At 38.5% G+C, this 23515-nt stretch overlaps 1 protein-coding gene across 1 annotated transcript; it reads right to left on the bottom strand.

The window, feature by feature from the left end:
* Positions 1-2859: 2859 nt before the first annotated feature.
* LOC127665259 (3-alpha-hydroxysteroid dehydrogenase) lies at positions 2860-22926 on the bottom strand. Its single transcript, XM_052157719.1, has 9 exons — positions 22805-22926; positions 18081-18248; positions 15769-15885; positions 13643-13720; positions 11412-11534; positions 9812-9921; positions 9388-9553; positions 7597-7679; positions 2860-5956 (listed from the first exon to the last, which is right to left on the bottom strand). Exons 1-9 carry the CDS (start codon positions 22886-22888, stop codon positions 5914-5916), a joined length of 972 nt encoding a protein of 323 aa, XP_052013679.1. The 5' UTR covers positions 22889-22926; the 3' UTR covers positions 2860-5913.
* Between the last annotated feature and the right edge of the window lie 589 nt (positions 22927-23515).

Genomic DNA, 23515 nt, shown 5'->3' with positions numbered 1-23515 from the left:
GTTCCTCAAACTGGGTAGAACAAACTTCCTCCAAGGAGTGAGCAATTTAAAAAAATGATTCCTAATGTGTTCCCTTCAACTGTACTTCAAAAACCAAAAAACAAAACAAACAAAAATTGTAACTCAAGGTTTGTATTGAATGCCTGAGTATACCACATACATTGTGGGCATACAATAAGTAGTTGTTATGTTTGGAAAAATACAACTAAAGTATATGTATTCTAGTAGAGTAAAGTTTACATTAAAATGAGTTGAAAAGAATGAATTGGATGGATAATAAGGAAAGAAGTTGAAACAAAGAAGGAACGTTGGCCCATCTGCATTTAGTGTTGCTCTACTCATGATAGCAAGGAAACAGAACCAGCTTAGAGGTCCACCAGCAGATGACCAGACCGTGAGATTGTATGCATACAAATAATAGAATATTATTCAGCTGAAAACAGAAGGCAAGATGTACGAGGAAACAGATAGACCTGTAACGTGAAGCCAAATGACTTGGGGGTATGGAAAAGACTTTATTCTCCATCATATGTGGAGTCTAGTGGAGCCCAGCCTATAATATATTCCTATATATTATACCATAAGAGAGAGAGAGAGAGAGAGAGAGAGAGAGAGAGAGAGAGAGAGAGAGAGAGAGAAGTAAGTATATGTAAAATCTTAACAATTAAGAGAGGAGAGCAGGACAAAGTATTGTTAGATGATGAGAGGACAGAATGTAGGCAAGACATATGGTTCAGGAATGAGAATAGAAAGTTAATATTTTGTAGTTTAAACTCTATCATAGGGGTGTTTTTTCATGGTTGAATATGTGAACTATACACATCTGTGTATCAAAGTAGCAAAAACTATTTTACATTCCAGAAGAACCCAACATGTGAGGCAGATACTGTACTAGTCTTAGATTGTTGTTTAAATTCTGTTGACCATCTGTGCAATGGGAATTGTACATTGTTAGTCCCTGAACACATTTGACATATTGACCTGTTCCAACCAATTTATTTATTCTCTATGGCAAGCAAGACAATACCTGATCCCCCCCCCCAAGACTCTTGAGAAAATCCTCCACATTTTACTACCCAATTAGACAGATTAAAAGTAATGGAGTAGGTACCACTCTCTTTTAAAATAAAGGTAAATTCACAAAAGAAAATATATAAAAACTGACGTTTTATATGATCTATGATTGAGCTACAAAATTTATATATTCTGAATATTATTCATTTTATAACATCAGCAATACTTACTGAAATATTTTTACGAGAGATTTTTTTACTTGTTCATTTTTTACATGGCATAGTTTTATGAATAAATAAAACTTTTGTGTGTGCATGAGTAACTTTGGTTTGGTTTTTAAAACATGCTCAGATGTAGCTCAGCTGGCTAGTTGTGAAGTCTAGAAGAGCATCAAAGTTGCAGTCCACCCTGCATCAGCCTGCTGACTGCTGGGACTCTGTGTGCCACCACACCTAGCTTATTTCTCATTTTCTTTTTCTCTTTTGCATATATTAAGACAGGCTTTCTTGTCATTCACAGGCTGGCCTAGAAACAACAATATATCTGAGGATGACTTCTTTTAATTTGATATATTTTTTTATTTACATTCCAAATGATCTCCCCTTTCCTGGCTCCCCACACCCTGAAAGTCCCATAAGCCCTCTTCCCTCCCCCTGTTCCCCATCCTCCCCTTCCCACTTCCCTGTTCTGGTATTGCCCTATACTGCTTCACTGAGCCTTTCCAGAACCAGGGGCCACTCCTCTGTTTTTCTTGGACATCATTTGATATGTGGATTATGACTTGTGTAATCCAAGTTTCTAGGCTAATATCTGCTTATCAGTGAGTGCATACCATGAGTGTTCTTTTGAGACTGGGTTACCTCACTTAGTATGATGTACTCCAGCTCCATCCATTTGTCTAAGAATTTCATGAATTCATTGTTTCTTTTTTATTTTTTTATTTTTTATTGATATATTTATTTACATTTCAAATGATTTCCCCTTTTCTGGACCCCCACTCCCCAAAAGTCCCATCAGTCCCCTTCCCTCCCCCTGTTTTCCCACCCACCCCTTCCCACTTCCCCGTTCTGGTTTTGCCGAATACTGCTTCACTGAGTCTTTCCAGAACAAGGGGCCACTCCTCCGTTCTTCTTGTACCTCATTTGATGTGTGGATTATGTTTTGGGTATTCCAGTTTTCTAGGTTAATATCCACTTATTAGTGAGTGCATACCATGATTCATCTTTTGAGTCTGGGTTACCTCACTTAGTATGATATTCTCCAGCTCCATCCATTTGCCTAAGAATTTCATGAATTCATTGTTTCTAATGGCTGAATTGTGTATATATACCACATTTTCTGTATCCATTCCTCTGCTGAGGGACACCTGGGTTCTTTCCAGCTTCTGGCTATTATAAATAGGGCTGCTATGAACGTAGTGGAGCATGTATCCTTATTACATGCTGGAGAATCCTCTGGGTATATGCCCAGGAGTGGTATAGCAGTGTTGAGGATGACTTTTAAATCCTGGTATTCCTTTCTCTGCCTTCCAAGAGCTAAAAATACAGATGTGTGACAACATGCCTGGATCTACTCTTATTGTAATGAAATTCTTCATGCCTGTCCTCCACATTTCATGAATGTAATGACCTTCTCTATATGGGAAACATAAAAATACACTTTATTCCCTTTGAAAATATTACGGTATTTTCTGCTGAGTAAATGTTTAACTATATTGTAACCAGTTCATTAATATGTGAAATGATTGTCTAAATATACACCTACAATTTCCAAATATGCATAGCCAGAGTAGTATGGTTCTGCTGTTATGTAGTACCCACCAGAGAAGACCACTCAGACACAGTCTATAGCCAACTGAAAACCTTTATTCCAGCTGACTGGGGCTACACTCAGGTATTCAGGACCCATGAGCAGTGCTGAGCATTTAGAACAAGATGCTTTTAAAGATTAAAAAAGAACTATATTTTGTTCTTTTGTTTAGCGGTTTCTTAGAAATTTCAAGCAGTTTAACAGAAACTGAGATAATGTAGCTGGAACATCTTGACCATAGGTTCCTAGAATAGCAAGTTGTGAAAGGAGATCACCTTCTAGTTAAACCTAAAATGGCCTCAGCAAAACTACAAGATAGATGAACTTCTGCCCTGTCTCCATGCTACACTGGATATGCTGCTTTTATTCTAACTGGCATATTTAATTTAGTTGTACACATGTGTACAACACGAGCATGTGTGAGTGTGTGGAAGATGGAGGAGAACCTTGTTTGTTATTTTTAAGGTGCTGTTCATTTTTCTGTTTGGGGTTTTGTTTTTATTTTTGTTGTTTTATTGGCTTGATCTCTCACTGCTCTGGAATCTGCCAAGTAGGCTAGGAAGCAAAGCCATGAATACACCTGTCTCTGCCTCCCCAACACTAAATTTACAAGTGGCGTGTTGCCATTCCTGGCTTATGAAATGTGGGTTTGGGGTCAAACTCCAGTCTTCATGGTTTCAAAGCAAGCATTTCTCTGAATAAGCCATCACTCCAGTCCTAATATATTTAATTTCTATATATTCTTTATAATGCTCCAAGTCAGCCTTGTTATATAGAATACAAACTTCTCCATAAATCTATTTAAGAGTAACTTTATTATGACTTATCAATGTTATGTAAAATTTTTATCCAATCCCCTTATCAACCTCCAAAAAAGAGTAAGTCTAAGCATGTGTTTGCTATAGCATTGGAAATGTTGGTTGGTTTAGAACTTGGGTCAGCAAAGTAAATTGAGCCCATTTACGTTGAGACTGTGATCATGATATAAGTGTCTACATTTTTTAAGATTTATTTATTTTTGTATATATGAGTACACTGTCACTGTCTTCAGACACAAGAAGAGGGCATTAGATCCAATTATAGATGGTTGTGAGCCACCATGTAGTTGCTGGGAATTGAACTCATGACTTTCGGAAGAATAGCCAGTGCTCTTAACCTCTGAGCCATCTCCCTAGCCCCAATGTCTACTTTTTAATCTGTCGTTTAATACATTTCAAGACATTTCATAGTCCCTGTTATAACATTCATATATGTTATTCCACTTGTTAATAAAAACATGACAGTTTCACTGTATCAGCACATTTCAATAAATTTATAGAATTTTATTGTATTATTCATATTTTAAAGAATTATCAATAAATAACTAGTAATTTTATTGCTTTTTGATAATTATTTTCTTTTTCTCTAAGAGTCATCAAATAGAAAGATATAGATAGATAGATAGATAGATAGATAGATAGATAGATAGATAGATAGATAGATTATGTCTTTAATCTGAGCATTCTAGAGACAAGAATCCTAGGTGGATCTGTGAGTTCCAGAACATTCTGGTCTACATAGCAAGTGCCACACCAGTCAGGGGTATGTAATGGGAAACTGTCTCAAAAAGTTCTTAGTTGAGGCATTTATTAATGAAATATATAAATCTAACTGTATCCTAAATAATATTTGCCTCTACATTCTTCTGAACCTTCTACAAAGACTCATTCATACTATCTTTCCTCTCTGATTTCTCTTAAGATAATTCTTTGTGCAAAAGATACCATCAAATGTTAACAACCTTTAAAACACAGCTGATTCAAATACAGTATTTCAATTAATTTCTGAAAATCTAAATGATTTGTTTTATCAGATATGATCTTTTAATATTAATTTGACTACAAAATTTAGGAACTTTGATATCTTCTTTTGTAAGTCTGACTTGATTACCTATAAACATATAAAATCAAGTTTCACAAAATCAATTTTTAAGTCTGATCAAATTTGATGAATATGAAATTTATACTCATGTGAATTGGTTTTTCTTGCCATAGCTCAATAATACAACTGCTGAAACCCTTGAAAATATAAATATCAAGTCTAGCTGTCTGTCTTGGATGAAATATGCAGATTTCCCTTTTACTGGTCATGTGTAATTACCAAAAATGATGATATATTCCCCAAGCAGAGATATATTCAACTTTCTTCTCAACCTCCTCACATATGAGTCATGGTGATGCTTTTAGATTAGCTCTCTTCTTACCAACTTCCCAACCTTCCCACAAGGAGAACTTACTCTCCAGGCTCTTGGAGCTCTGGTTCTTGGGCTGTTGGAGAGAACCCTGGGTCTCTTGGTCACTCCTGCCACATGTGCCTTACCTCCAACCTAAGAAAACGGGAAGCGCTATTGAGTATTTTCTTCTTCCTCAAAGGACATGAGGAATATTGACTTAACCATAACCTCTAACAATTAATTCCCTGAATGCTGAAAATCCCTTCAACCCCCACCCAGAATTGCTTTTGCAATGACTGTCCTTGACTCCCACTTCATGCCTAAGACTTCTAGCAAATCAGATTGTTGCCAGAAGTCAGAAGAAAACAAAAAATTGAAGTCACAGAAATAGTAGCAGGCAAGAATTTAGAAAAGAAAAAAAAGAAAAGAAAAAAATCTTTAGGGTGGGACCTAATGAGATGGCTCAGGGTTTAAAGGCACTTTTGCTCTTACAGAAAATTTAGCTTTGGCTCCCAGTACCCACATGGTGATTCACAATCACCAATTCCAAGTGACCTGTAACATTCTTCTTTTCTGCATGGACACAGACATTTATGAGATATATGCACATGTAAGTAAAACACTCATATATGTAAAATAAAATGAATGAATCACTAAAAACACAAGAATAGGAAAAGCAACTTGATGTTCCATTTCAGAGTATGACAAAAATATGGCTACCCTCATAGCTCTTTGGACTTTGCTCCAGCTGACAGTGAATTAACAGACACAGTGATCTGATGAGAAGGGATGTCTTGAGTCACCAGTATCCAAGATACCTCTCATATCACAATGCATAAACAGATCTTCTGATAGAAATGCTGACAAAGGCCACCGAGTTAATATTCATCAATAAAAGGATGATTGGGATGATCACCAAAACTAAAATTAGAAAATAAGAATGCATAATGTAAGAAATTAATTCCTTGTTTTAAAGGTAAGTCCAAATAAATGTTGGGCAGTACTAAAGGCTAGTTCAATAAACCCTTTCCTACCCAAGTTTCTTAGGTCACGCTTTATCTTCACAGCAATAGCAACCCTAACACAGATACTTAATATGTTAAGTTTATAAATGGAAAATTTTTCAATTTTATAGTCAGGGTCTCACATAACCCAGACTGGCCTCAAACTCATATATACTGACAATGATGTTGAGATTATGACGGTCTTGTCTTCACCACCTAGTGTTAGAGTTACAGTTGTGTACCACCATGCCCAGTTTAAGAATTTTGAGTTCCTTACTCCAGAAGCATAATTTGGAATTTGGTGATGTTCATACTTTACTAGTGACACAAAATATAACTGACAACAATCATTCTTAAAAGATAGGAATAATTCCTCTTTGTTTGCAATTCTACTTTTGCATTATAGTCTCTACTTAATTCTTATCTGTCGTTTGTACAAATCCAAAGATTATTAATGCTGCATCTGCTATTTTAAGGCACATATAATTTTCCATTGGGTTACTCTCACTTCATGGACATTCTATTATTTCAAGTGTGAATTAAAATTCCCATGATCAGAAGAAATACTCCTGTCTACCCTGATTTATAGAGTATGTCATTGATCAGTTCCCACAACCTTATAGCAGAAAGGAAGACTAGAAACCATCTGTTGGCTTCATATTTTTCCAACAGTGGGAATCTCTTGAAGATCTTCCTTTGGTTTCTTATCTCACTAATCTAAGATATCTCTGTTCTCTGCATGAGATCTCTGTGTGCCTGTAAAACAGTAGTTTCTCTTCATCTCTCAAAGATCAGCTCGATTTCATATAAATGTAGCTTTGAGTGCTGAACTAATGTGAAGCAAAAGGAACTGAGAGGCCTGAACCTACTAAAAACACCAATTTTAAAGGTGTAATTAACAATTCCATATGAGGTCGGACTGAAGAGATGGCTCGACAATTAAGAACACTGATTGCTCTTCCAGAGGTCCTGAGTTCAATTCCCAGAAACCACATGTAGCTCACAACCATCTGTAATGGGATCTGATGCCATCTTCTGGTGTGTCTGAAGACAGTGACAGTATACCCACATACATGAAATAAATAAATAAATCTTTAAAAAAAACAATTCCATATGAAAGAGATAAGGAGGGTCTAACTGGGACAATAACATTGAAAACAATGCCTTGGGTTGGGTTAAAAGAAAAACTGTGAAATGGGGGGAAGCAGGTATCATCAGCTTACTTTCAGAAACATTTAATTTTTCTATATGGCAAAGTATATGTCCCATGACATAGCTGCAGAAGACAGGAACCTACACAGAGGCTTGGTTTCAGTGAAGATATGGTATTATCCAGAAGGTCAGTGGCATGAGATGGTGCAGAGGGGCACAGGTGAGAAAAGCTGGCCCTAGTTCCACCACTGAACAGAGCTCTGGAGATAATCCGTAAGAACTCCCAGAGACGCTCGTTCCCAACTCACACGAGCCTTCACATTATGAATATTGAGGTAACTTTTAACACATTACAGTACTACTCAAAAAGCAACTAAAAGCAGTGTAATGACCAAAGTTACTTACTACGTTGCAGGATTGTATCTTAAATTTCTGTTCAAGCCATCCAGGATTTTCATGTCCTCTGAAGCCAACTGGAATTCAAAAACCTATCACAGAAGTAGAAATTTTATTACTTTCTTATTCATAATGCTAGTCTGGAAAATCCAAGTGAGTTCATCAAAGTGTTGTAGTAGCAATATTGAAAACACAGGAGACATGTCCCAAATATTTTTAAGATATCAAACAAAATATCGAAATTATTAAAGAATAACAGGAGGAAAAGAAATAAACTCATATTCTTATATAAGAGATTGAAACCACACAACTACAAGCCAAAGAAAAACTAGAGAACAAACAGAATGAACTTAGAATACTGAAAATAATTATTAAAAACTGAATTTTAACAATAGAGTTTAGTAAGACATATGGACAGAGACTCCTATATCCCATTAGTAATACAATGATACAATTAGTTTTCTATAGTTTAATTTATCAATTGTCAAATTCTAATGAAGTCATCAGCAAGGAGCATCAGAATTGGCTTTAAAACATCTTATCTCAGTTAGGGAGATTAAACACGAAAATTATCATCACTAGCTCCCAACATATTCAGACTAATGATCATGTGAATCTATAGTGCTGATCTGAACCGCTGATAAAACTATTAAGGATAAGATGCACTGTGTTTTTGAAGTGTGAGCCAAATAAACCCTTTCCGCTCCCAAGTTGCTTTTGGTCATGGTATTATGCCAGCAACAGAAACCAAATTATGACATCCAATTAACCCTACGTCAGGCATGCACAAGAGGGACTCTGTATCAAACAAGGTGAAAAGTGAAAACGGACACCCCAGGTTGTCTGACATCCATGGCACATGCCATACCATGGGGACACACACACACACACACAGAGACAGAGGGGGGGGAGGCAGAGGGAAAGGGAGAGGGACAGAAGGAGAGGGACAGAGGGAGAGAGAGAGAGAGGAAGAAGGACAGAGGGAGAGAGAGGGGCAAGGTTTGTTAAATAACCCTGTAAATGAAGGAACTGGCAGCCATCTTTAGAATACCCCACTCCACAACAATTGTCCTGTGTAACAAGATGAATCCGAAGCTAGTTAGCTAAAGAATAAAATGAAAACTATCTGAAGGATAGCTTAGGCAGTACTGATAACAGCCTGATCAGTAGAGAAGCCTCACTCTCTTACAAATGTAAAAGTGGACAGAACAGACATGGCAAAATTCAGTCCAGGCCAGCAAAATGGTTCAGCAAGTAAAAGCTGTAAGACCTGAATGCAATGCCTGGAACCCGTGGTGGAAAGAAACACTGACTCCTGAAAAGGCACAGAAAGATTCTGAGAGATCATGGAGGCCCCATGTTAAGGATATGTACTGGCTTCTCTTACGTCACACATGACACAAGCTAGAGTTATCTGAAAGGAGGGAACTTCACCTGAGAAAATGCCTCATGTGATCCAGATGTAATGTATCTTCTTAATTAGTGATCAGGCCCAGCCCATTGTGAGTGGTGCCATCCCTGGGCTGGTGGCCCTGGGTTCTTTAAGAAAGCAGGCTGAGCAAGCCATGAGAAACAGTCCAGTAAGCAGTGCACCCCGAGGGCCCTTCATCGATTGCTGCCTCCAGCTTCCTACCCTGTCTGAGTTCCTGTTCTGACTTTCTTTGGTGGTTAACTGTGATGTAGAAGTGTAAGACAAACCCTTTCCTCCATAAGTTGTGTTTGGTCATGATGCTTCGTGACACCAATAGCAACTGTAACTAAGACAATACTCCACAAGTTCTTCCATAGTCCTGTCATCACCTGCAAGAACTGTTTGATCCGATTCTCATTGAAGCTCCTGGCCAGGACCACAATCCCACGCTGCAACTGGTAACGAATGGCAATCAGTGCTGGTGTCTGCTTATACTTATTTGCCATGACACGAAGAATTGGATCCTCTAAGAGAACTGGACTTTTCTGGTCCACCCTGAAAGGGAAAGTTATAAAAAAAAAAAGCTGAACTCCTGAAATTCAAATTTCCTTTGTGTTAGGAGGGTAACAAAACAGGTATCTAGACCATAGATGTTCTCCCCTGGGTTGATAAAGTTAATATCATCTCAGATCTTCTCCGAAATTTAAATACCAATCCCTTTAAGTCCAATTAAAGTTAGATCTAGACATTGTTATAGAATTAAACATATTTCAACAATGATGCTTGAGATACGCTGTCGAATTTGGTACTGACCAGGTTTTGTCTCGTGAACTTCCCAATGTGCAGTAGGAAACCAGAATGATGTCTTTTGACTTACAATAGTCCAGCATTTTGCTCTGGTTGAGATAAAGATGACATTCTACCTAATAAAAGACAGATTATATGAAGCTTTGTATGAATACAAAATGGAAACACCAAAATGAGAGAACTTGAATTCTTAAAAAGTATAATATGAAATTTGAAGTGAAAAAAACATTAAGTAGCAATTATTTTAACAAAATGAATTTAATATGTCTTTCTTATAGAAATTTTTTTTAAAAGTATATAAACAAAGAATTTAGAAAAGAAAAAAATATAAATATACCTGAGAAGAAACAGTTCTATGGGCCATTTCTTAGATGCTAAATAATCTTTTACTAGTCAATATCATCTCAGATCTTCTCAGAAATTTAAATACCTACTCCTCTAAGTCAGTTGAGAGTTAGATCTAGAAAATTGTTACCAAACTAAACATATTTGTTTAGGCTTGGCAGATTCCAGAGCAGGTACAACAAAAGGATTCTTGCAAGCTTGTATAGTAAACCACAGTAGAGGCAAGAATTTGGCCAAAGTCTCATAATGGCATGTGAGAAGACAAAGTACCAATCGGATAGCATCTGCATTAATGTAAGAAGTCTGTAAGCCCATCACAATACAGAGGAGAAAAGAGAGTACCCAAATCTGTTTGCTCGTGCTGATCTTTAGTTTAATACTTTAGTCAGAACATCGGTATTCAAAGGCAAACTATTAATATTTACGTTATCTTATATAGATAATGGTGCAATGGTTTAGCAGATTAAATCTCTTGCCATCAAGTGCTGATTTCAACTCCTGTGACCCACATGGTGAAAAGAGAGAACCAACCAATTCCTACAATTTCCTGACTTCCATATATGTGCTGGTGTGTGTGTGTGTGTGTGTGTGTGTGTGTGTGTGAGTGTATGTGTGTAAACAGTTGATTTGCTGTTGGAAAGCTGGAAGGAATCGACTATGTAATACATGGTCAGTCGTAAGATCAGCTCAAAGTACTCTGCCCAAAATTCCCCAATATGGCTTCATCATAACCAGATAAGATTTCTCACAAATGTGTATGACTCTGATAGCTGCCAGTTAACTTCTCTGTAGCTATGACTTTGGTGATACACCTGAAATTGGATGCATCAGGACCAAGGGTACTGCCATCTAGCATCAATGGTTGCATCATTGGTGTTTACTCGGACTTTATCACTGTTTCATGCCCAAGCTGTGTTTACAGGAACTTTCCTCCTGTGCACAGTTCCCTCCACAGCATCACTCTTACTCCAACCAATTCTCATAGATGAAGAGGAAAAGCAACTTGTTCTCAGAAGTCACAACTTTGACAGTGTTTCTCTCTTCTACTTCCTTATATCCAATTAACCAGGTGGCAGCCTCAAGTGGTCCACTGTCTTTCTCGAGCAGAGTGACAATGAAGAGACTTCTTTGTCCTCTAAGAGAGACTCCATTCTTAGAAATTCCATCCCATGAAAGCTAAATGAACAGGACTAGACAACAAATCACTGGTACAGGAAGAACAAATTTAGGCATAAAAGGCCAAGAGGTGGAAAGGGCTCACCTGGTTACACACAGGCTTGTACTTGAGCCCTGGCTTGTTCAGGATCATCTCCAGCTGCCTGCGGTTAAAGTTGGACACACCGATGGACTTAGCCAACCCTGCATCCTTACACTTCTCCATGGCCTACAGAGAAAGAAAGGGTGGAGGGTAAATTGTGCAGTTGTTCCAAGAAGTGGTGTTAAAGGGGATGCTTTCAAGCAATGCTGAGGGAGCTGCTGGCTCCGTCTAGAGGCAAAGAATTGGTGGAGAAAACAAAAGACAGAGGAAAAGAAAGCAAAAAAGAATCCCTGTGGCCTTAAGAAATAGCTGACATGATATGATAGTATACTTAAGTGACCCCAAAAATTCCACCAGAAAACTCCTAAACCTGGTAAACAACTTCGACAAAGTGGCTAGATATAAAATTAACTCAAACAAATCAGTAGCCTTCCTATACTCAAAGAATAAAGAGACTGAGAAAAATATTAGGGAAATGATACCCTTCACAATAGTCACAAACAATATGAAATATCTTGGTGTGACTCTAACCAAACAAGTGAAAGATCTGTATGATAAGAACTTAAAGTCTCTAAAGAAAGAAACTGAAGATCTCAGAAGATGGAACGATCTGCCATGCTCATGTATTGGCAGGGTTAATATAGTAAAAATGGCCATCTTGCCTAAAGCAATCTATAGATTCAATGCAATCCCCATCAAAATCCCAACTCAATTCTTCATACAGTTAGAAAGAGCAATTTCCAAAATTATCTGGAATAACAAAAAACCCAGGATAGTGAAAACTATTCTCAACAATAAAAGAACTTCTGGCAGAATCACCATCCCTGACCTCAAGCAATACTACAGAGCAATAGTGATAAAAACTGCATGGTACTGGTACAATGAGAGGCAGGTAGATCAATGGAATAGAATTGAAGACCCAGAAACAAACCCTCACACCTATGGTCATTTGTTCTTTGACAACGGAGCTAAAACCATCCAGGGGAAAAAATAGCCTTTTCAACAAATGGTGAACTGGCAGTCAACATGTAAAAGGATGCAAATTGATCCATTTTTATCTCCCTATACAAAGCTCAAGTCCAAATGGATCAAGGACTTCCACATAAAACCTGATACACTGAATCTAATAGAAGAGAAAGTGGAGAAGAGCTTGGAGCACATGGGCACAGGGGAAAATTTCCTGAATAGAACACCAATAGCCTGTGCTCTAAGATCAAGAATTGACAAATGGGACCTCATAAAATTGCAAAGCTTCTATAAGGCAAAGGACACTGTCAATAGGATAAAACAGCAACAAACAGATAGGAAAAAGATCTTTACCAATCCTACATATGAAAGAGGGCTAATATCCAATATATACAAAGAACTCAAGAATTTAGACTCCAGAGAACCAAATAACCCTATTTTTAAAAAAAAAAATGGGATATAGAGTTAAACAAAGAATTCTCAACTGAGGAATACTGGATGACTGAGAAACACCTAAAGAAATGTTCAACATCCTTAATCATCAGGGAAATGCAAATCAAACAACCCTGAGATTCCACCTCACACCAGTCAGAATGGCCAAGATCAAAAACTCAGGAGACAGCAAATGCTGAAGAGGATGTGGAGAAAGAGGAACATTCCTCCACTGCTGGTGGGATTGCAAGCAGATACAACCACTCTGGAAGTCAGTTTGGCAGATCTTCAGAAAATTGGACATAGCACTACCCGAGGACCCAGCTATACCACTCCTGGGCATATACTCAGAAGATGCTCCAACATGTAATTAGGACACATACTCCACTATGAGGAGGGATGGGATCGGTGGTTTTCCGAGGAGGGATAAGGAGGAAAGGAGATATTATTTGAAATGTAAATAAAGTAAATATTTAATAAGAAAAAAGGAAGGAAGGAAAAGAAAGAAAGAGAGAGAGAGAGAGAGAGAGAGAGAGAGAGAGAGAGAGAGAGGAAGGAAGGAAGGAAGGAAGGAAGGAAGGAAGGAAGGAAGGAAGGAAGGAAGGAAAGAAAGAAAGAACTGACATTACAACATGTGGTTGGAAAGAGACTCCTAAGCTCAGTTTTTCTCTCCTAGTACATTCCAACAAGAAATCCCTCTGGAATCTCCCATAGCACCATTTGTGAAAGTTAAGCAATTCTAGATCAAGCAAGGTACTTTCTGCTCTCACAGGTGGACATCATACCTGGCACTCTCTCCCACTGCCCCCTTTGTGCTCTTTCATCCAACAACTCACCTCCCATGTGGCACAGAGATCCACTACTTCAGCCAACGGTTTCCCATGTTCATCTCGTGGAAATATTTTATCTCCAGGCTGGAATAGAATCATTCATTCTAGAGACCTTTCTGAAGTCAGGTTACCATACTTCGCCACACTGTCAAGTCCTTCAAAGTCTAGCCTAGGAAGCCTTGCTGAGTAAGTAGGATATTATTTTAGATACTTGGCATTTGGAGTGACAAGGGACTACTCTTTAAAGACTGGCATCCTCTAACCTTTTCTATTTTCCATATGATTAGAAATGCTTTTCCCCCATGGGGAAAATGGGAGAAAATGGTGTCTTGAATGATTTTTGTTATTATTTCAGCCCTTATATTTCCCTATAGGAAAATGTCTCTATCTTTTTTGGTAAATCAGATAGACCTTATATCTTGTAATAATGGATTACATTCATCACTTGAGCAAAACAGGTCCTTATCCCAGTGGACAGAAATATGATTGTGTAAAGGCGTGCACAATTAAACTGGGACATCAGTCAGACTTTCTTTTCAGGATTAAGGTGGAATTAGAAAACCAGAATAGCTCTCAAGTTTTACTAAGCATGACTCTTGAATTGCCACAAGTCCTTATTTTCTACCAATAGCAAATGATAGCCCCAAACTAAATAAACATGATGTAGAGCTACGAGATAGAGAAAATATCTCTGAAGCTGAGGCTACTTTGTGCCTTTAAACATAGTTGTCATGGCTTAGACTTCCTAGTTATGTAACATAATCACCTCCATTGCACAAACTAACTTAAGGTTTTGATAATTTTAATAGCGAGAGTTCTGCATAATACAGTTATTATGGGCTAAGAGCCATCTATAAAACCCCACCGTGAAGCTATGAGAAGAAATAATATTCGCCAAATCTCCAAGGGCTGGTTATATGGGAACCAGACATTCTAGTTTGTGTTCTGTTTCTGAGATAAACACCATGACTGAAAAAAAACTGGAGAGGAAAGGGTTTACTTAATCTCTTACATTTCTACATCTTGACCCATCATTGAGAGAAGGTAGGACTGGGATTCAAAAAGCAAACAAACAAACAAACAAAAAACCTGCAGCCTAAAGGATGGAGAAATGCCTTTTACACATCTGCCCCCTTCCTTGGTCATCAGCTAATTTCCTTATACAGGCCAAGACCGCCCGCCTGCCCGCAGAGGGGTGGCACTTCTCACACTGCGGTGGACCCTCTCACAGAAACCTATAATCAAGATCATCTCTCCAAGCCTCCCGCAAATGTGATCTGAGCAATTCCCCAACTGAGACTCCCTCAGATGACTTTGGGCACTGTCAAATGGACAGCTAAAATGAAGGAGGACAGCTGCCCAGGGTGTGTACCACCAGATCTCCTCTCAGAACGCAGTTACGAGAGATGATGTGATCTCAGCGTGAAGCATATGTGTGGCAGTTGAATTAATCTCCACAACTACAAGTAAACACCTTCCAAAGACTAAGGCAAGCTGAGGGGGATGGTCCAGAGGATAAAGCATTAGGCTGGAAAGCCTGAATGACCTGAGTTTAAACTCAGAAACTTACATAAAGCAACAAAAAGAGAAAAGTTAAACCCAGGTGTGGTGGTGCACGTCGGCAATCCTATCTGTGGGAAGGTGGAGACAGGTGGATTCCTGGGAAACCGGGCTAGTCAGTCTAGCCTGTACAGAATTCTAGGGCAATGACAGACCTCGTCTCAAATTGTGGATGGCATCTGAAGAACATTAGTGACTATGTTCGGTCTTTCATATGCATAAGCACACACATGCAATGTGCAACAACACATATGTGCACCTGCATAAACATAAACACATACACACACACACACACACAAATAGGGAGCAAACCAGAACTATGCCTTGAATGTAGCTATTGGTTTCTTTTCCAAGTTTCTAATGCAAATGACAGCTAAATTATTTTCTTTCACAAGCAGGAAGCATGGTTTTAAGGCTTCAAATATAACATTAGGAAATGGGACTTAGGGTTACTGTTTAGGATTTTTATTAAAATGATAATCCATACATTCACTCAAGAATATAAATCTTAAATTGCCATTGGTTATAGTGGCATAACTAGTGAGATAATTTTAAACATAGCAATTACTCACCTGCAAAGCCATTGGGAAATGAATAAGGTAAAGATCAACATAGTCCAATTGAGTGTTCTTCAGTGTCTTTTCCAAGCACGATCGGACCAATTCTGGTCGATGGAAAGTGCTCCAAAGCTGCCAATGTTAAAGAATGAGACTTTAACCTCAGAGTTCATCCACTTTGGATGGGTTGCTTTATCTAATGTGGAGACATTTTTCTACACTTGGAAACACACTCCCTGCTTTCCTTCCTTTTCCTTGGTTTTTCACATGTAAACTTCCCTGAGAATGTAGTCCAGTGCCCTGCCACACAGCTGTATCACTTGAACATCATTACATATTAGGCTCTCATCAGTTAGCTATCGAACATGGAATGGACTGTTTAAAAGAAAGAGTTGTTTTCTCTAATAATAATATTCAGCTTTCAAAGTAACACACAGGCTTGTTCTAAGTCACTCACCCATTCACACAGAGAAGAGCTAGCGTTCACTCATGAGACACAGCTGAGGGTTGTAGGAAAACCACTTTGGATCCATGTGAGTGTGTGCTGAACTTAACTGAATATACTTTAGCTATCCTTTTTGTGAACAAAAACTCTTGCAGACTGCTTGACTGTTTAGAACTTCAGCACTGTGGGAAGGTTGGAGTGTTACATGTCCAAATGTTAATTATCTTATCTAGTCTAGCTCTCTGAAACAGCCATTCCTTGCCATTTTTATGTGAGAACAAACATTCTGTGACTAATAGATAAAAAATCCTTTGAGAATATATTAATTTAGGGGACTACTCACTTTGACCAATCCAAAAATCTAAGAATGTTATCAATAGCATATTGGGTCTACAGAAAATACACCATCTCACTGTGCCTGTCTCTCTGGCATATCCATCAATGTGTTTAAAGTTGATTGATGATTTTCTTGATCTTGTAAAAATATAATAACCTTCACAAAACTGTTTCTATGTTAGAACATAGAGTTTGAGGTAACCTGAATCTAAGTTTCTAAGTCATGGTTATTCTGAACAGCTCTAGAATAAATGGTCTCTTATTCGAGCTATGGCTCTGGTAGTCTGAGTCTAGTAGCCTTTGATATACTAGCCTGCTGTGTGAACTCTGTCCCTACAGAACTTTACTTTCCTGGGGGGCACTGCCTCCATCTACCTAAGAAATGCCTCAGGGAAGATGTTTCCTTCTTTTCCCCTCCTCATCAATGGAGTTCAGCATGCTCAAGGGCATTTGCAAATACCTGCATTTGTCCACGAGACTGTCTTCTGACCAAGTCTGGTGAGAAAGACTCTGGTGTTTGTTGTTTCTCTCCCTTAATTAACTTGAAAGAAGTTCGACAGAATGCCCAGTATAGGCACCCAGGAGCATTATAACCTAAAGTCCCCTGTGACAGTTGCTTCTCAAATTCTCCTTCAGTTCCTCAGCAGTGGTCACAATTAGGTCATGGTTGAGTTCTGTAGTGGCTATTCCTGGTTGTCAACTTGACTATATCTGGAATGAACTACAATCTAGAATTGGAAGGCTCATCTATGATCCTAATCTAGAGGCTCAGAGATATAAGTTTCTGACCTGGATCTTGGCATGGAGATCTTGAAGCATAGTGGCTATGAATTTCAGAAGATTAAGACAAGGAGATCTCCAAGTTCAAGATTATCTGGGATTAAAGACATAGAGGCACACACCTTTAATCTGGGCCACATCCTCTGTTGGAGACACACATGCCAGTAATCTGGGCCATACCCTCTGTTGGAGACCTACAGCCTTTAATCTGGGCTACACCCTCTGCTGGAGATATATAAGGACATTGGAAGAAGGAAGATTTACTCACTCTTCCTTGCTTGCTTGCCTTGTGGGACTGAGCAACTGCTAGATCCTTGGACTTCCATCTATGGCTGCTACTGCTGCCCATTTTGGGGAAATTGGACTATAGACTGTAAGTCATCAACAAACTCCCTAACTATATAGGGACTGCCCATACATTCTGTGACTCTAGAGACCCCAAACTAATACAGGTTCCCTCTGATTGTACATTTCATGTTGAACCACTCTGCTTTAACGTGAGACTCAGAACAGTATATTTATGTGGAAGTTATACATTCTGACTCCACAGTGGTAACAAAGACATAGTTACCTATTTTTGATCCTACCTTAAACACATGAGTGTGTGTGTGAATAAACCTTGTAGCATTTAATAATGATGTATGAAACAGGTATTGATCCAAATACATATTGCCTCTTTTTTTTTTTTTTTTTTTTTTTACATATTGCCTCTTCAGTTAGTTCTACCACATTAAATATACCTCCAAGCATCCCATGGACAAAATACCTTTGAAGTATAGAATATATCTTCTCTCTTCACAGTGCCATCTTCAATCTTGCTTCTAATGGCCTGTCCCACTTCCTCTTCTATTTGGTACAAATAAGCGGAGTCAAAATGGCGCAACCCAGCATCTATAGCTATTTTAGTAGACTTGGTAAGTTCATCTTTAGGAACCTAAAAGAGCAACCAAAAATAGTATCTGTGCAATGCAAGATATTTCAGACACAGTGTAAGACCCCCCAAAAACCCAGGGCACCCCAGCACCCCATGCCTCAGAAGGCGACACCCAAATCACTTGCGAGAAATGGTCTCGATGCAATAACATGAGGATTTCTTTTATTCCAGAATTCTGGGTTCCACAGGCGCAGGGGTAGAGGACTGTGGACCCCAGTGCCGACTTGCGACAACTTTTATAAGTTTACAACAAGGCCTGCGAATCACAAAACAATCATTTCTTAGCATGGAGAGCCTGAGAAGTTCGAGCCAATCAATTTGTACCACTCCATAGTTTTTAGGCCAATCAGCTTAAATTATTGGAGCCCGCGCTCAGTGGACCAATTAGTTTCCTATTTTCTTGGAGTCTATAGCTGCGTGAACTCCTGGATAGGGGTAACGGCGTAAGCAGTTTACAGAAGCAAGATAAGCTTAGCTCATTTCCAGTTACCTTGTGAGGCCAGGATCACCTATTCAAGGCCTTTTTGCCCCGCTCTGAACAAAGAGCGGGCTCTGGAATGTGACCTTTTACCTAGTTTCTAACAAAGAGCACAAAGAGCGGACTCTGGAATATGAAGTATTTGGAAGTGTTCTTCCAAAGTGTTTTTAAAGGGCTGGAGTTAGGCTGTATTTTCTATTCTTTCAACAGTTAATGGTTCTCCAATGAATAAACTTCTCCTGTTCTGAGGTTAGTATGTATGTGTAGGGACAAGTTCATTAGTTTCCCTGGGTCTTTTTCAGTCAGCCCTAGAGGTGAGCATCCCTCACAGACATGTTCAGTCCACAGCACTCACTATTACTGACATTGTCAATTCTGAGTAGTATCTTCCAATACAGTCATTTGATCAAAGGACTCAACAAGCTGAATTGGGTCGGTATAGAAATATAGGACAACATATGGGGATGAAATACAGGAAGAAAATGGAGCCTCTCACCCTGGAGTCAGCCTCTTATCAACTGAAAATCAAGAATGCCATAACAGTTAGCAACATGTACTATGGTGGCATATTCATATTTAGCTATATTGTATTAAAATAGCAATAAAATTAGATTAAGTCCAGACATATATATGACCTTGAATAGACATTGTTTCTTTTCCCAAATACTTTCTAGACATCTCAAACAAGACTGTATCTTCGTATATGGTAAGATGTCCTGTTTCATGGATCTATGTGAAATAGATTCACCTTATCTATGACCCTGCATTTCAGAACCCACTCCATGAACTCATTTCTTATTAACCCTCTGAAGATAGTAACTTCTCTTAAATAGTATATTAACCCTCTGAAGATAATAACTTCACTTAAATAGTTTATATGGCTATTATAAAGATGACAATGGGTGATTTTTCCTTGGAAAGTCCATTTTTGTATTTGGGTGTGTCTTATTATTGCTTTTAGTATCACATGTTTCAATACATGTTTTAAAATGTGCTTTAGGACTGGGCAAATGGTTCAGTTGGTAAAATGCTTGCTGTTCAAGATAAGCTCCTGAAGTGGACCCCCAGAATTCATGTAAAAAAAATTTGGTATAGCTGTGCATACTTGTAATCCGGGCACTGAAGAAGCAGAGAAAGAAGGATCTATCAGGCAACTTAGTCAGCCTGATGAGTTCCAGGCCAGTGAAAGATTCTGCCCCAAATAAACAACAATGTGGATTATACCTTGAGAACAACACTCAAGGTTGATCTCTGGCCTCCTCGTGTATATACCAACATGCATGTGTGTACGCACGTGCGCGCGCGCGCGCGCGCGCGCACACACACACACACACACACACACACACACACACACACAGGTATTATAAAGAAAAAAACAGGAAACTATTCTATATAAGAATTTCAGATGATTTTCAATGAAATTACAAAGGTTATATAACATCTTATAGCTCCCCCCACTCCCATCTATTTTTCCAGCAGTAATTATTTTCAGTCCCATAAGGAATACAAAGGTCATTCTCCAATTACATCTACATCAACAAGTACAAGTGACCATTGACATTTGTTGTCAGTGTATTGCATTCTAACCCAAGACTCTTTCATGTCGAATAAGCTATAAGAAGATAATAAAATACCCATAGCTGCTCATAAAGATCATCATGCATTGAAGTCAACTTGACAACAATGCTTAACGAAATGTCCGTTTACTCAGAAAACTCAAACCTTTGAGTCATGATCAGAGTCCTCTGTTTATTGATTCAGGATCAGAAAAAAAGGGTGGGGGACACTAGCAACATTCTTCAATGTTTTGCATTCAGTCTGTTGAAAACCTAGCTCATGCATGACTAGCATAAATAGAAATTAATAAAAAAAAACATGTTGTTTTGTTGAGTAATTCACCAAAGTGCATTTTTATCATTGGTTTTATGATGAGGTGTGGCTAGAAGTCCTTTCCAATGTATCTTTGTATTAGATCACTGTGAGTGGAGCCTAAAACATGAGTTATGTTCAAACATGACCACTATTGTTTTATTTATTGACTCTGAGCAGTTTAGCAATGCAAAAATAGCTGGATACAGACAGATGCCATGTCACATGTTAATTTGACGTGCATTTTTATACAATTCAGAAAACATGAGACTGTATCTCATTAACCCCTTAGCCTGGTTTCCCTTCACCCATGTCAGACGGCTCACAACTGGCTCACCCCAGTTCCACGAGATACCGTGCCTTCTTCTGGCCTCAGGAGCCATATACCCAGATGCACACACAGACATTTACACATTGAAATTAAAATAAATCTTTCAAAATATAGGCAATTATTATGCTATCTTAAAACTATATGGAACTCAAAATGATGAATTTAATACAAGTAAATGGAAATAATAATGCTGTGAATTTCTAGAAGGTTTATATGAACTGGCAAATGTCACATGGAAATAACCTATTTACATAAATATTTGTTCTGGTTCTATTGTGAGAGGAAACATTCCTAGGAATGCACACATTATCTCTACTGGATAAAATTATCTCTAATATCCTTGTGTTTTATGTGGCAGTTTTAACTTCCCCATCACTTTTTGTTGTTGTTATTGTTGTTTTCAGTTAAAAGTAAAAATTCAGTATGTTAGATAGTGTTCTATATGCCTAATTTAGATGTATGTTCCATAATTTTAAAAAATTCAACTTGTGGAAAATATAGCCAAAATGAGTCTGTTTTCAATATAGCATGGGTCTGATTCATCTTACCAACAAAGAAGATAACAAGAATGAAAGTGAGTTATAAAATGTTTCTAATATTTTTTATTATTTGTGCACATGCATATGAGTGTGTGTGTGTGTGTGTGTATGTGTGTGTGTTGTACATCTGGATGTCTGAGGAAGACCTGTGAGTGGCCATTCTCTCTTTCTGCCATGTGATCCTGGGGGCCAATCAAACTCATCAAGGACCCTGCAAATTTTTTCAGGAATTGTTTTCTCTAATATATTCAATCTACCTAAAATAGTATATTTCATGGTTTTCCATTTAAAAAATATTTTGTCTTCTGTGTTTTGCCTGCATGCATGTCTTTGTATCCCTTGTCATCTGCTACCAGCAGAGACAAGAAGAGAATGTTGGATCTTCTGGACCTGGAGTTTCAGACAGCTGTGAGCAACCATGAGGGTGCCAGGACTTGAACCCAGTTCCTCTGCAAGAGGAGCCAGTGCTCTTAACCACTGAACTCACTGAGTTCCAATTGAAACCATCCCACCCTGCCCTTCTCTAAATTGTACTGACTCCTACAGATTTACTGAGACTACAGCTGCTGCGATATCTTTGTTCCTTACCTCTCTTTTAGGTATGTTTGCTATGAAGTAAAAATTCCTAGTGGAAGAGGTCACAGTGTCTCTATGATCATGTCTTCTGCATGAGAAAAGTGCTAGTCTTTGCCATTCGCTGAGTAACCAGAGGACTAGATCAGAATGGAAAAGTTTTCCCAGGAGAACCTCCTGTTGCATTTTGGTTCAAATGTAATGAATAGGAACATGGAACAGGGATTTAGAGTTGCTTCGTTAAAGTATAATTCACCCCCAAAATAGTGTTCTATTTTCTTTTTAGATAAATGCTTCTAAAGTGAAAGTAGGGAAAAAATCTATTTCAGCACAGGTCTGGAATTTGTACTGTGGATTCAACCCCTGCTCCTCAACCAATCATTTGGCATAAACAGTAACTCCAGTAAATTCTACCACAAATATTTTTTTTTCTGGCTTGTGTCTACCTGAGAGGAGTAGTTATTTGAATTGCAGAAATAATCCATGTCACTAATCTTTTTGTAATCAAACGCAAAGCACAGCAGTAGCACTGATTGCTTTTCATTTATTGCCAAACAGGCTGAAACTAAAGGAGAAACAGGGCCCAGAATGAATAATATTGTCCACATGATAAGTCTCCAAGGAACAGTAACAAGTCTGACTCCTCTGTTACACATGAATAGCTCCAATCTGCAGTCCCTGTGAGCCTGAGTCAAACAGGAGCAAATCTAAATGCATATCGATGATCTCTTCTCCTATAAACCCGTCAGCCCAAAACAATTGTTACCTTATCAGGCACAGTGGTTCCAAACCCCAGGACAGGGATGAGGTGACCATCATTTAGTACTACACGCAGAGGTACAGAATTCATAGCTTGTTACTCATGCAGCAAAACAGGCCTTGAGTCTTCTGTTTGCACAGGATAAAAGCCAGCAAAATTGCTACAGCCCCTTAAATATCTCCTGGAAAGTTAAACAATGGCATGTGGGAGGAGCCAGCTTAAAGCAATAGTCCAGGGAGATGAAAACTACAGGCTGCTTGCCTGTGCATGAGAGCCAACTCCAATAAATCATTAGAGCATGTAAATGAAACCATGGATTTCATGTAAAAGAAAAGGTTCTGTTCACAATCCATATTTACTTCTGTATGTTGTTAAGGGGAAACGCTGGTGGATCGTAATCAGTCACATGATGCCTAGAACGTAACTTCAGCTACTGGGCTCTGGTTTTCACTTGAAAAGGGTATCTCTTCTTCTCTACTTTCTAAACAGTAAGAGTCTCATTGTGACATTTCCACAAAGAAACAATGTTTCTTGATCACGCTTATCTCTCCCACTGCCCCTTCTGTTCCCTTTCTGGCCCCCTAAATAGTCTCCCTTCTCCTTTTATGTTTTTTTCCCCCAAATCAGATACCATCTGTGGGGAACAATCAGGCTATTTGCCTTTCTGAGTTGGAGTTTTGTGGGTTTAAAAAGCTGATTTTCACCTAGCTCCATCCA

This window comes from Apodemus sylvaticus, chromosome 14 (genome assembly GCF_947179515.1).
Source record: "Apodemus sylvaticus chromosome 14, mApoSyl1.1, whole genome shotgun sequence".
Taxonomy (NCBI): domain Eukaryota; kingdom Metazoa; phylum Chordata; class Mammalia; order Rodentia; family Muridae; genus Apodemus; species Apodemus sylvaticus.
Note: the sequence above shows the minus strand (reverse complement) of the source record. Positions and strands in the feature narration are given on the sequence as shown.

Excerpts from the sequence above, each read along its gene's own strand:
- LOC127665259 (XM_052157719.1), bottom strand. The coding sequence starts at position 22,888 with ATGAATTCTGTACCTCTGCGTGTAGTACTAAATGATGGTCACCTCATC. Across the intron at positions 15,886-18,080 it reads ATATATTCTATACTTCAAAG|CTTTGGAGCACTTTCCATCG; the intron begins GTATTTTGTCCA and ends TAACATTGGCAG. Across the intron at positions 5,957-7,596 it reads AGATACAATCCTGCAACGTA|TTTTGGTGATCATCCCAATC; the intron begins GTAAGTAACTTT and ends TTCTAATTTTAG.